Source organism: Hemitrygon akajei, unplaced genomic scaffold (assembly GCF_048418815.1).
Source record: "Hemitrygon akajei unplaced genomic scaffold, sHemAka1.3 Scf000135, whole genome shotgun sequence".
Lineage (NCBI taxonomy): Eukaryota > Metazoa > Chordata > Chondrichthyes > Myliobatiformes > Dasyatidae > Hemitrygon > Hemitrygon akajei.
In genome coordinates this window covers 12271-27369 of record NW_027332021.1, presented here as the reverse complement: position 1 = coordinate 27369, position 15099 = coordinate 12271, and the positions used below count along the sequence as shown (strand labels likewise).

Genomic DNA, 15099 nt, shown 5'->3' with positions numbered 1-15099 from the left:
ATATTGTTTATTATCATCATGTACTGAGCTACAGTGAAAATCTTGCCTGACCTACCAGCCACACAGATCAATACATTACGACAGTACATTGAGTTGATATACGACAAGACAATAACTGTAACAAAGCATTATGGCTGCAGAGAAAGTGCAGTGCAGATAGACATATGGTGCAGTGTCACGTCGAGTTACATTGTGAGGTCGAGTCCATTTTATCATTCATTTGGCTTATAACCGCAGAGAGGAAGCCGTCCTTGAGCCTGGTGTTTCGCGCTTTAAGGCTTTTGTATCTCTTCCCCGATGGGGAGCGGGTTTTGCAGCAAGAATGTCCAGGTTGTGAGGATCTCTGAGTACATGGCCTGCTTTTCCGAGGCAGGGGAAGTGTAGGGAGAGTCCATGGAGGGGAGGCTTGTTTCTCTGATGTTCTCTGTTCCCCAAAGTTCTCTGCAGTTCCTTGCAGTCATGGGCAGAGCTGTAGCCATACGAAGGCGTGAAGTATCGACAAGAAGCTCAGAGACCTCGGCCTTCACCCTGCCTTGTGTAGCTGGATCCTGGACTTCCTGTCAGACCGCGAGAGTGGGCTCCCTCACCTCTGTCTCTCTGACCCCCAGCACACATACCCCACAGGGGCGTCTCCTTGCCCCCTCCTTTACTCTCTGTATATCCATGACTTGTGTCGGCACCCACAGCTCCAATCTGCTTATTAAATTTGCTGACGACACTACACTGACTGGCCTAATCTCAAATAATAACGAGACAGCCGACAGAGAAGAAGTCATCACCCCGACACAGTGGTGTCAAGAAAACAACCTCACCCTCATTGTGTCAAAAACAAAGGAGCTGGTTGTGGATTACAGGAGGAATGGAAACATGGACCAAATTCAACATTTCCAAGTCCGTTATTGCACATTTAAATATTGATCATGACAGAAAGTACTGTATATAAAATACGGTTAATGACATGTTTATAGATAATAGATTGTTACTGACAGAGAATCGTATAATCTGTGTTCCGTGTGTTATCCGAATGTACTTGCCTGTGATGCTGCCACAAGTCAGTGTTTCTCTGTACCTGTACCTTCCCGTACTTGTGCACTTGGTAATAAATTCAACAGGACCTGAGAAATCTCAGTGAGATTTGATCAGTGATGATCATCTCGGCAGCTCGGTAGGTCGAATGTATGAGACAGTACACTGTTAACTGCAAAACCCTGAACAGTGTTGATGATCAGAGGGATCTCAGACTCCAAGTTCATCGCTCCCTGAAAGAGACTGCACAGATTGATCGGGTGGTTAAGAAGGCAAATGGCATGGTTGTCTTTATTAGTTGAAGCACTGAGTTCAAAAGTCGGGAAGTTGTGTTGCAACTGTTACGTGCCTGCGGTCGTACTGTGACTGTTTCTTTAAGAGCGCCGGCGTGAGGAGGCGGGACTATGACGTCAGTCACAGGCTGACAGCGCTAACTGTGGATTAATCATAAAAGAGAGAGAGAGAGAGCGATCTGCAGACAGGCAGTCGGGAGAGAGAGGGAGAGGGAGAGGGAGAGGGAGAGGGAGAGGGAGAGAGAGAGAGAGAGAGAGAGAGAGAGAGAGAGAGAGAGAGAGAGAGAGAGAGAGAGAGAGAGAGAGAGAGAGAGAGGAAAAGCTGATAGCTTCAGTTACTCGCAGCTGAGGCTTGGAACTCTCCTATGCCCACAAGAGTGGGTTGATCATCGGTGCACGGAACCGCAACGAATGTATGTGGCTGTCACTTCGTATAATCCATAGGAATGGATTGCGGAATATCTTGGGGGACCGCTTGTGTTAACCCTTGCCTGGGTATGTTGTACGGTAACCCCTGGAAGACGGTATTCCTGTGACAGGTCACTTTCGCTGATAACTCGTATGTGGACGGATTCAACGGATAAGAACTTCGACGACGGTTATTTTGAAGTAACGGCCTTTTCTCTACGTTTCACCCTGGATTACAAATATCTCTCTCCCATCATTTATTCCGGGGATTACTGAATTTTACTACTTTACCATCTCAAGTCTCTCAGCTTTGTTACCTCAGGCTCGATAGTTTGGGAGTTATATTTACACATAGCACATAAACTTTCCTTTATTTCGCTAAGTTATTATAAGTAGATCCTAATAAAGAAATGGTTTAACATCAAAACCAGACTCCAGTGTGAACTCTATTGCTACTGGTTGGTTTCTCAAACGTTACAGTTCGTAACACAGCTTTATAAAACTAGTTAGGCCACATCTGGAGTGTTTCATACAGTTCTGTTCGCCCCCATTCTCGGAAGGATGTCGGGGCTTTGGAGAGGGTGTGGAAGAGGTTTACCAGGATACTGCCTGGATTAGAGGGCATGAGCTATAACGAGAGGTTGGACAAACTTGTGTTGTTTTCTCCAGAGCGGCGCAGGCTGGGGTGAGACTGGATGGAGGTTTCAAGATTACGAGAGGAATAGATAGAGTGGACAGACGATATATTTCTCCTGGGGGTTAAAATGTCTCATACATTAAAGGTGAGAAACAGAGTAGTGGGTAGCTGGAGACACTGCCCGGGGTGGGAGAACCTACTAGTCACGTGATCCCATTTGCCCCTCCCATTTAACCACAGATGGGCAGCATCTGCGCATCTGTTCCCGAGGTCCCGCCCTCCGGATGATGTAACAATCTATACCCGCATGCTCACTGTCTCCGTGTGGGCAGTGTTTTCCCTTTCGATCAGCGGAAAAGTGGATTGACTGCAGGGTCGGTAAAGGATATTCGCCTCCTGGATCGGGGAGAAGGGGGTCGAGATTACCGTCTGCGGGCCGAAGATATCCCTTTCCCATCGGTGAGTATTGAGAGCGATCCCGAGCGGGGACATCCGATGTTGGCCGTCAGCCCCAAACTGAGAGCCAATTACTCATTTAGTACTCAATTAATTACTCAGTTACTCATCTGGGCTCGTCAGAAATGTGTCGACTTCACTGAATCTGCATTGAACGATCCAAACCAGGAGCCCAGGCTGTCTATTTCCGCAGAACTGAAATGGGAGTCCCGCCAACAGGTCACGTGAGGCTGTGCGCCGCAGATCTGCCCCGCCCCCCGCTTTGTGAAACACGATCACGTAGGGTATTGCTAACAAGGTTTGCAAGAATAATCTCAGGAATGATCGGCTTTATGTATGAGGAGCATTTGATGGTTCTGGACCTGTGCTCAATGGAGTTCAGACGGGGGTGAAAGGGGAGGGGGTGGTTAAGTAAACCTACCGAATGCTGAAAAGCCTGGATACAGTGGACATGGAGAGGATGTTTCCATTAGACAGAGAGTCTGTGATCTGACGGCACAGTCTCAGAATAAAGATGCTTCCCTTTAAAACTGAGATGAGAAAAACTTTTTGGCCAAAAGATGTCTGATCTGTGGAATTTGTTGCTGCAGAGGTTGGTTGAGGCTGCCATTTGGGTATATTTATGACATATTAATAAATTCATGATTGTTAGGTAGTTTCGGGGTTACAAGAGGAAGACAGGAATATGATGTTGCGATAAAAATCAGCCATGCATGAATGGTGGGGCAGACCAGATGGATCGAATCACTTAATTCTGTTCCGGTGTCTTATGTTTTACCATGACTGAATCGTGGCTCCTTCTTAATCCATATCATTTTGTGACGTGTGAGGGACAATAAAAGATTGTTCACTGAGATCATTATATTTGCTTTCAATCTTTAAATTTCAGTGAGCTTTGTTCTTAGTAACATTATGCAGAAATGTTTGGTTACCTTTTATTGTTAATATGCTTCATTATCTTTCAAGTTAAAGTTGGACTTGCGGTGAGAGATTCATTGGAAGAAAAACCCCAACTGGAAGCAAACCACGACTGAAGACCAGGGAACAGCAACAAGTGAACCGGCCTGAGGATTGAGAGCATCAACTGGAGAGAACCCATTTGACTTGGAGATTCCAGTGATTCAGTCAGGAAAAAGTTTGGTGAGTTTCAGTTAAAGGGCAGCCCAGCCCTTTAAAACCGCTCCCTTTCCCTCACAGTGTTTGCTCAGTTCCAGATCTTGCATCTACTGAAGTAGCTTTTGGTCACTTCTGAGTGGGAAGAGGGAAAGAGAGCGCGGTGGTTATACTGAGTATCTTTCAAAAAAAGTAATTGTTTGAATGCTGCAAACTCTCTCCCCGTATCCTATACTTACTCAACCATATTACTGACATAGATGACAAGTAGCAATGGGCATAGCCCCAGGGAACGTCACTAAGCACAAGACTCGTCCAAGAAACAGGCTCTCACCATTACCCTCTGCTTCCTCCCAATCATCTGCTTGCAGACTCTGAGGCTCTGTAACAAACTCAATGTTAACAGGAAGATTAGACAGTAATTAAGATGAAGAAAGAATTGTTGCCTCCTGAAAGGACACGCAAGCTGATCTGTCTGATCCAGTGGACCTGATCCTCCCTCGTTGACAAACTTAATTTACCCCCTCCCTGGGTAATTTACATTACCTCACATTTCTTACCATTCACCCCACACCAACACATAGACAGGTCCCCTTTACTCACATCCAGCCTCCCAGCTTGGGGAACCACAACAGTCTGATCTCGCAATCCCAACTCAGGCCCAAACCTAAAACCAGGTATGCAAGACTGGAGATCCCGGAGCCTCCAGCTGTCTGGTCCAGTCCCGACCCTTTCCCACTGCAACCGGCCCCCGATTTACACAAACCTGAGATCAACCCCTTCCCCACCGCCACCTGAACAGGAGAAACACCAGCATCAGCTGGGGTTGACATTGTACGGCGATTTGCAGTAGGTCCCTGTCTGCCGTAAAACTCCCAGCGTGGAACTGTAATTCCATGGTGGATTTGTTCGGTGACTTGTGAACATACATGATTAACAGCAATGCAACTGTGGACTGAATAAATAGTTAGTCTCACAATTCAAATCAAACACACCATCTCCCTGCCTTTCTCGCTCACCCCAGTTACTTCCTCCATCTTCCTCACCACTCACTCCTCACAGTCCCTCTTCATCATAGGCCCTATACTCCAGCCCCCCCTTCTTGCTCCCTCTTTCCCTCACTGTCTCGTCTCTCCCTCACCCCTTCCTTATCATTGCCCCTGTCAATCACCCTTGCTTCCTCACCATCTCACTTCCTCCCCTTTCCTCTACTCTATCCCTTTCTGTTACACCCTTACTCGACCAGTGTCGTACTCTCTTTCACCCCTTTCCTCGCTCCCCCCTTCTCTTTCACCCCTGTATCAACAAATCGTACTCCTCTCTCCTGTTTCTTCATCTCCTTACTCTCTCATGCCTCTCTCTTCATTTCTCTCACACTCTCTCCCCTTCAGTCCTCTCTGTTTCTCTTACTCTTCCATTCTCTCTCCCATCCCACAATCCCTGTCCCTACCCCCATCATCCACTACCTCACCCTCAATCTCAGTCACCCTCTGTCTTACCCTCTCCATCTCCCCCTGCCTCGCACACCCTCTCTCCTCCCTCTAACTCTTCTCTCTCACTGACTTACCTCTGCCTCTCTGTAACCTCCTCCATTCTCCAATTCCAACTCTCTCCCTATGTCCCACCCTCTTCTCCTCACTCTCCCAAACACTCTTCCTTCTAGCTCCCATATCCCACACTGTCTTCCCCTCTCTCTCACCCTCTAAATTTACCACTCACCTCATGCATTAGTCTTCTTCACTCATTTCCCTTCCCGAGGGGAAACAGAAAAAGGAGAGAAGTGGGAAACTACTAGAGGCTGGAGAAATCGATGCAAATGCCGTCAGGTTGGAGCCACCCACACGGGATGTGAGGTGTTGCTTCTTCAGCCTGATGTTGGTAGTACAAATGACCGTGGACCAGCATGTCTGATTGGAAATCAGAAATAAAATTAAAAAGGTTGGCCAAGGAGAGAGTCTCCCTGTTGTAGATGGAACCAAAATCCTCGACAAAATGACTCGCGATATATGTCTGGCCTCAGTGGTGTTAAAGAGGTGTGTGTGTGTGTGTGTGTGTGTGTGTGTGTGTGTGTGTGTGTGTGTGTGTGTGTGTGTGTGTGTGTGTGTGTGTGTGTGTGTGTGTGTGTGTGTGTGTGTAGAGAGGGTGGGGAATGAGTCCAGTGCACAACACTTTATATACTGTATGCGTCTCCGCTTGAACACCACCCTCACCTCCACAATCGGATTTCCGTTGCTTTAGCGGTAACAAAACGGCAGAGATGAAAGGAAAATAGGTGGTGTTAGTATTCAGCCACTACAGTGCTCAGTGAGGACAAACTGGAGGAATCATCAAGGGAGACATTATGGGTAGAACGGAGAAATATGGAAGGTATGACCATGTTTGTGGGACTATAGAACAGACACCGAACACTCAGAGGGATCCAGAGGAACAAATTGACACAGAAGTCGCAGACTGTTGGAAGAAACATGAGGCTGTTATTATATTAGGATATTAGTCCACATCCAGTACAGTTGAAAACGGTCTCTTCCATGTAGATCCCACAATGTTACCTGTCACACACCTGTCACCCGTTACCTGTCAAAAAGGGTGGGCCCCGGAGAGCTTCTGGCTAATGAGGGAATGGGGACCGATGGATCTCTCAGACAGAGTTGAGCTCCAGCTATCTGATTGCAAGGATTGGGAACTCGGAGAAAGGGGACAAAATCATTTACATCACCAGTTGAGAAAATCACCTTTGTTCATCCACCAATCACAAACAAGAGAAAATCTGCTGAAGCTGGAAATCTAAGTAATCACACAAAATTCTGGAGGAATTCAACATTAGTGGACTTTTCCATAGATGCTCGCTGGCCTGCAGAATTCTTCCAGCATTTTGAGTGTGTTGCTTGTTCAACCTCCTCATGTTCTGAACTTTCTACCTGTGAGAACATGTTTGAACCCATTCTCTCTGGGTGCATAATGATATCAAAACTTTTGCCCTGAGCAACAAGTAGCTTTCACATCACAAATGTGCCGGACTCCAATGAGATAGACTACTGCCCTTCCCTTTATATACATTGGCATTGCCATCACTGAGTTCACCACCGTCAGGTGGAAGGTTCAGGGGAAATATTTATGTCCAATACAGAAATTGTGTTACCTGTGTTACGTACCCCGTAACTAGGTGTCAGACCAGCAGAGAGAGAAGAATCTGTTGGAGTCTGGTGGTACTATTTTCAAAAGTGTTTATTCGTAAAATAAGCAAAACAATACCAATAATGCAAATTTAGATATAACACAGGTTGGCAATAATAAAACTAAAAGTGTGGGAATAATAATTAGCAATAATAAACAAGCTCTATCAATGTCTAGGGGTAAAAGAATTGTCATAGAAAAGTATAAAGTTCAGTTCAGTTCATGCGTGCTGAGGAAGGTATAGTTGTTGTGTGGTAATCGTTGGAGGGAGAGAGAGAGAGTGAGAGATTGAGCAGCTGCAGTCAGCAAACCTTCCTGTTGCTTTTTGATTCCGTTGCACCATTGTGGTCATTCGGCTATTGACCCCACCGTCCTTCAGCTAGACCGTTCTTCTGTGGTGGACTTGTCACTCTGGCATGAGTGGACACACACACTAAACCCCACCAGCCCTGCTGTCACACTGGGAGTTTTATTGACCGATCTCCTGATTCGGTCTCCAAAATCCCCATCTTCCTTGTGGGTTCACAACCCTCAGTCAGTGTCCACTGGTGTGTCAGAAGGGTGTCTCTCCAGACCTGTCTTTTATCCCTACTAACGGGGTCTCAGCTATCCATCAACTCTGAATGACTGTGTCCATCAAATCAGGCCACTCCTGCAGTCTTCTGAGGAATGTTAACGAGCAAAGTAAAGTCCTTGTAGTGAAAGTAAATAATCCAGGAAGAGTCAAAATACAATAAATCAACAGTCTGTCTCTTCCCATCTTATCTGTACCAAATGTCCGTGCCTGTGTTTTGTCTCTCTCTACCATCAGCAGCATAGCAACAGTAATAGTCCATGGTTCTCGGAGGGGGGGGTGGTGGTTAACTCTGCACCCCATTGTGCATTAGGTCTGTTCATCACTCATAACGCCCCCATCCTTCCAGGAATTTTCACCAAGGTGAAAGTTAACTAATAAAACATATTACAGAATTACAGAGTTTAACAAAATACAGAAGTTGTCTTAACTACAAAAATAATATAGATACACGTTCAAATTAACATCTGGAAATACAATCAGCAATTACATTGTCACTCCCCTTTACATGTTGTAGTTTAGTATCGAATTCCTGGCACCAACTCGTAACTCCTCAGTATAGCCCTTTTTACTTCCTCCTAATCCTTAGACTCATCCATAGACAATGCCGAATACACTTGCTGAGCCTTTTACGCACCTGTCTTTGTAAATGTCCTGAATAGCGGACATCTACAGATGTGCTGGGCTGTCCGAGCCACTCTCTGCTGAGTCCTGCGATTGAGGGAAATACACTTTCCATGACAGGCAGTGATGCACCCAGTCAGGATGCTCTCAGTTGTGTTCCTGTAGAAAGTTCTTAGGATTTGGGGCCCCATACCAAACTTCTTCAACCATCTGAGGTGAAAGAGGTTCTACTCTGCTCTTTTCACCACACAGCCAGTAAGTACAGACCATGTGAGTCCACAATGATGTGTATGCCGAGGAACTTAAAGCTGTTTATCTTCTCAACTCCAGATCCATTGATGTTAATAGGGGTTAGCCTGTCTCTATTCCTTCTGTAATCCACAATCAGCTCCTTTGTTTCTGTGACATTGCGGAAGTGGTTGTTTTCTTCACACCAATCAGATGTTGTTCAGACTTCAGACAAAGTCAGCAAACAAAAGGTTGTGCATGGTGCGGCGAATGTGCTGACCTGCATATATCTAATGCAAGAAGCACCGTAGGAAAGTCAGATGAGCTCACTGCATTGAATTATGACATTGTTACCATTACTGGGAGTTGGTTGCACCCATCAGTCTGAGGGATTGAAAGGAACAAATTTACAGAGAGATCACAGACTATGCCTAGAAACAAAGATTGATATAGGAAGTGATTTTAACTTTACTTACATTGACTGGGACTTCCATACTGTAAAAGGACAAGATGGGGTAGAGTTTTTCAAATGTGCTCTCAATCAGTAGAATTCCCAAAGTAGAAGTGTGCAGCAAGCTACTAGGAAATGATCCAGGGCTGGTGACAGAAATTAGAGATACAAGGTACCCTTCCATTCCAGATACCAGCCCTGTGCCCAGTTCGAAGATGATTTCTCTCTGCAACTTAGGTTGACTCTCACTGTAACAGTGTGATGTCAGATCACACCTTGGTGATCAAAGTGATCTCATCTGAAATATTGTCCTTCACCCATTGATGGATGTTGTAAATCTTTTTACAGGTTAAAAACGACAAGGGATTTCTCTTCAGGAATCACGGACACAACACACCAGTTTTTCTGTCTGTCCAGATATTTAAGAATTGGAGCAAGGGATTCACTCAATCATTCTTCCTACTCAGACTGTGGGGAGGGATTCACTTGATCATCTGATCGACCAGCACACCCATCATTTTACTCATGGGGGAAGCCATTCACCTGCCCAGACTATTGGAATGGATTCACTCCATCATCTCAACTGAAGGTACATCAGCAAGTTCACACTTGGCAAGGCCATTCACCTGTTCTCGGAGTGAGAAGGGATTCAGTCAGTCTTCCTAACTGTAGATGCACCAGTCAGTTCACACTGGGCAGAGGCTGGTCGTCTGCTGAATTTGTGGGGAATGAATCACTCGGTCATCTGACCTAATGGCACACCAGCGAGTTCACACTGGGGAGCGGCTGTTCACCTGCTCAGACTGTGGGAAGGGATTCATTTGCTCATCCAAACTGAAGCTACATCAGCGAGTTCACACCAGGGAGAGGCCATTCACCTGCTCAGACTGTGGGAAGAGATTCACTAAGTCATCCCACCTACAGAGACACCAGCAAGTTCACACTAGGGAGAGGCTGTTCACCTGCCCTGTCTGTGAGAAGAGATTCACCAACTCATCCCACCTACTGAGTCACCAGCGAGTTCACACTGGGGAGAAGCCGTTCACCTGCTCAGACTGCGGAAAGGGATTCACTTTCTCATCTAAACTGAAAGTACATCAGAGAGTTCACACCGGAGAGAGGTCATTCACCTGCTCAGACTGTGGAAAGGGATTCACACGGCTATTCCACCTACAGAGACACCAGCGAGTTCACACTGGAGAGAGGCCATTCACCTGCTCAGACTGCGGGAAAGGATTCACTGAGTCACCTGACCTACTGGCACACCAGCGAATTCACACTGGAGAGAGGCCGTTCACCTGCTCAGACTGTGGGAAGGGATTCACTAAGTCATCCGACCTACAGAGACACCAGCGAGTTCACACCGGGGAGAAACCGTTTACCTGCTCAGACTGTGGGAAGACATTCAGTCGGTCATCTGATCTACGGGTACATAACCGAGTTCACACTGGGGAGAAGCCATTCACTTGTTCAGAATGCGGGAAGCGATTCACTCGGTCATCCGACCTACTGATACACAAGCGAATTCACACTGGGGAGAGTCCATTCACCTGCTCAGACTGCGGGAAGGGATTCACTAAGTCATCCGACCTACTGAGTCACCAGCGAGTTCACACTGGGGAGAGGCCATTCACCTGCTCAGACTGCGGGAAAGGATTCACTTGGTCCTCAGAACTACTGGTACATCAGAGAGTTCACACTGGGGAGAGGCCATTCAGCTGTTTAGTCTGTGGGAAGGGATTTACTTGCTCATCTAAGCTGAAGGTACATCAGCGAGTTCACACCGGAGAAAGGCCGTTCAGCTGCTCAGACTGCGGAAAGGGATTCACTTGCTCATCACAACTGAAGGTACATCAGCGAGTTCACACTGGAGAGAGGCCGTTCACCTGCTTGGAATGCGGAAAGGGATTCACACAGTTATTCCCCCTACAGAGACACCAGCGAATTCACACTGGAGAGAGGCCATTCACCTGCTCAGTCTGTGGGAAGGGATTCACTGAGTCACCCGACCTACTGGCACACCAGCGAATTCACACTGGAGAGAGGCCTTTCCTGTGCCCAGACTGTGGGAAGAGATTCACTCAGTCATCCCACCTACAGAGACACCAGCGAGTTCACACTGGGGAGAAGACGTTCACCTGCTCAGACTGTGGGAAGGGATTCACTCAGTCATCTGACCTACAGAGACACCAGCGATTTCACACTGGGGAGAAGCCGTTCACCTGCTCAGACTGTGGGAAGGGATTCACTCAGTTATCTGACCTACGGGTACATAAGCGAGTTCACACTGGGGAGAGGCCATTCTCCTGCTCAGTCTGTGAGAAGAGATTCACTAAGTCACACGACCTACTGACACACCAGCGAATTCATACTGGAGAGAGGCCCTTCCTGTGCTCAGACTGTGGGAAGAGATTCACTCGGTCATCCCACCTACAGAGACACCAACAAATTCACACTGAGGAGAAGCCGTTCACCTGCTCATACTGTGGGAAGGGATTCACTCAGTCATCAAAACTGCTGGTACATAAATCAGTTCACACTGGGGAGAAGCCATTCACCTGCTCGGACTGTGGGAAGGGATTCACTTGCTCATTTAACCTGAAGGTACATCAGAGAGTTCACACTGGGGAGAAGCCGTACATCTGCTCGGACTGCGGGAAGGGATTCACTTGGTCATCTCAGCTGAAGGTACATCAGCAAGTTCACACTGGGCAGAGGCCATTTACCTGCTCAGACATTGGGAAGATTTTCTCTCAGCCATCTCCATCAAATGTGCATCCTTGAGTTCACACTGGGGAGAGACTGTTCACCTGCTGTGAATGTGGGAAGGGATTCACTCAGTTATAGACAATAGACAATAGACAATAGGTGCAGAAGTAGACCATTTGGCCCTTCGAGCCTGCACCGCTGTTTTGAGATCATGGCTGATCAATTCCTATCAATACCCGGTTCCTGCCTTGTCCCCATATCCCTTGATTCCCCTATCCATAAGATACCTATCTAGCTCCTTCTTGAAAGCATCCAGGGAACTGGCCTCCACTACCTTCCGAGGCAGTGCATTCCAGACCCCCACAACTCTCTGGGAGAAGACGTTTTTCCTTAACTCTGTCCTAAACGACCTACCCCTTATTCTCAAACCATGCCCTCTGGTACTGGACTCTCCCAGCATCTGGAACATATTTCTTGCCTCTTATCTTGTCCAATCCCTTAATAATCTTATATGTTTCAATCAGACCCCCTGTCAATCTCCTTAATTCCAGCGTGTACAAGCCCAGTCTCTCTAACCTCTCTGCATAAGACAGTCCAGACATCCCAGGAATTAACCTCGTGATCTACGCTGCACTTCCTCTACAGCCAGGATGTCCTTCCTTAACCCTGGAGACCAAAACTGTACACAATACTCCAGGTGTGGACTCACCAGGGCTCTGTACAAATGCAAGAGGATTTCCTTGCTCTTGTACTCAATTCCCTTTGTAATAAAGGCCAACATTCCATTAGCCTTCTTCACTGCCTGCTGCACTTGCTCATTCACCTTCAGTGACTGATGAACAAGGACTCCTAGATCTCTTTGTATTTCTCCCTTACCCAACTCTACACCATTCAGATAATAATCTGCCTTCCTGTTCTTACTCCCAAAGTGGAGAACCTCACACTTATTCACATTAAACGCCATCTGCCAAGTATCTGCCCACTCACCCAGCCTATCCAAGTCACCCTGAATTCTCCTAACATCCTCATCACATGTCACACTGTCACCCAGCTCAGTATCATCAGCAAATTTGCTGATGTTATTTTCTATGCCTTCATCCAAATCGTTAACATAAATGGTAAACAGCTGTGGTCCCAATACCGAGCCCTGTGGCACCCCACTAGTCACCACCTGCCATTCCGAGAAACACCCATTCACCGCTACCCTTTGCTTTCTATCTGCCAACCAGTTTTCTATCCATGTCAATGCCTTCCCCCGGATGCCCTGAGCTTTGATTTTACCCACCAATCTTCTATGTGGGACCTTATCAAATGCCTTCTGAAAATCGAGGTACACTACATCCACTGGATCTCCCCCGTCTAACTTCCTGGTTACATCCTAAAAAACTCCAACAGATTAGTCAAGCATGATTTACCCTTGGTAAATCCACGCTGGCTTGGCCCAATCCTATCACTGCTATCTAGATATGACACTATTTCATCCTTAATAATGGACTCTAGCATCTTTCCCACAACCGATGTCAAGCTGACTGGTCGATAGTTCTCTGTTTTCTCCCCCCTCCTTTCTTAAAAAGTGGGATAACATTAGCCATTCTCCAATCCTCAGGAACTGATCCTGAATCTAAGGAACATTGGGAAATGATTACCAATGCATCTGCAATTTCCAGTGCAGACCATCTGGACCTGGGGATTTGTCAGCCTTCAGTCCCATCAGTCTTCTCATCACCGTTTCCTTCCGAATGTCAATCTGTTTCATTTCCTCTGTTACCCTATGTCCTTGGCCCATCCATACATCTGGGAGATTGCTTGTGTCTTCTTTAGTGAAAATAGATCTAAAGTACTCATTAAATTCTTCTGCCATTTCTCTGTTTCCCATAACAATTTCACCCAATTCATTCTTCAAGGGCCCATCATTGTTCTTAACTATCTTCTTTCTCTTCACATACCTAAAAAATGCTTTTGCTATCTTCCTTTATATTCCTGGCTAGCTTGCGTTCGTACCTCATTTTTTCTCCCCGTGTTGTCTTTTTAGTTAAGTTCTGTTGTTCCTTAAAAACTTCCCAATCATCAGTTATCTAACCTTGAGACACACTAACGGGTTCACACTGGGAAGAAAGTTTCAATAAGCTGCATGCTGGATATTTGTCCATCACCGTTGCTGAATGCAATTTCGACAGTGACTATTGGTGCTGAACTCTGCAATTATTGCTGCTTCTCACCACAACCAGCTCTGCACCCTGGTCACTGGGCACGGGAGGAGTTTTTTCTGCTGTATATTCACCTTTTGTGGGATTGGGGTTTAATATTCTGGATCGAAGACAAATAAATCAGTTCTATTTTTAACTCTGGCTCCAGTACTTAGTGAAGTTATAACAGTGTACAGTAGAGAGTCAACTCAGGCTGGCTGGACTCTGCCAGTGATTCAGTTCCATAACAGTCCTTTTCAATCCTCCCCTGTTGACCATCTCCCACTCTCCCTCTGGTGATGGATTACAAACAGTCACCACACTGTGGGTGAAGAGGTTCCCCTTGAATTTGCTGCAATCTGAAGAAGTCAATTTGACTGCAGTTCTGTCTGTGATGTTCTTTGCCCATCAAAGCTCTGGGCTGGGGAAGAATGACATTGATAGTTAACCTACTTATTCATGGCTTCTTTCCACATTATGGCTCATTTCCCTTTTTCTAAAGGGTTAACAGAGAAACATAGAAAACCTACAGCGCAATACAGGGCCCTTGGCCCACAAAGTTGTGCCAAACATGCCCCTACCTTAGAAATAAGTGGGGATACACAGAGCCCTCTATTTTCCTAAGCTCCATGTACTGATCCAAGAATCTATTAAAATACACTATTGTATCCACCTCCGCCACTGTTGCTGGCAGCCCATTCCACACATTCTCCACTCTCTAAGTAAAAGAAGAAATAGCCCTGACATCTCCTCTGCACCTACTCCCAAGCAACTTAAACCATAAAACCATAAAACAATTACAGCACGGAAACAGCCCATCTCAGCCCTTCTAGTCTCACATAGTCCCACCGACCAGCACTCAGCCCATAACCTTCCATTCCTTTCCTGTCCATATACCTATCTATTTTTAAAAAATGAAAATATTCAACCTGCCTCTACCACTTCTACTGGAAGCTTGTTCCACACAGCTACCTCTCTCTGAGTAAAGATGTTCCCTCTCGTTATACCCCTAAACATTTTCCTCCTAACTCTCAACACATTTCCTCTTGTTTAAATCTCCCCTACTCTCAATGGAAAAAGCCTATCCACGTCAACTCCATCTATCCCCCTCATAATTTTAAATACCTCTATCAAGACCTCCCTCATCCTTCTACGCTCCAAAGAATAAAGAACTAACTTGTTCAACCTTTCTCTGTAACTTAGGTGCTGAAACCCAGGTA

At 46.3% G+C, this 15099-nt stretch overlaps 1 protein-coding gene across 1 annotated transcript; it reads left to right on the top strand.

Annotated features, from left to right (window-relative positions):
- Positions 1 to 2659: 2659 nt before the first annotated feature.
- LOC140723775 (uncharacterized) lies at positions 2660 to 14036 on the top strand. The gene is made up of 3 exons (XM_073038308.1): positions 2660 to 2823; positions 3787 to 3960; positions 9333 to 14036. Exon 3 carries the CDS (start codon positions 9738 to 9740, stop codon positions 11766 to 11768), a length of 2031 nt encoding a protein of 676 aa, XP_072894409.1. The 5' UTR covers positions 2660 to 2823; positions 3787 to 3960; positions 9333 to 9737; the 3' UTR covers positions 11769 to 14036.
- The last annotated feature ends 1063 nt before the right edge of the window (positions 14037 to 15099 follow it).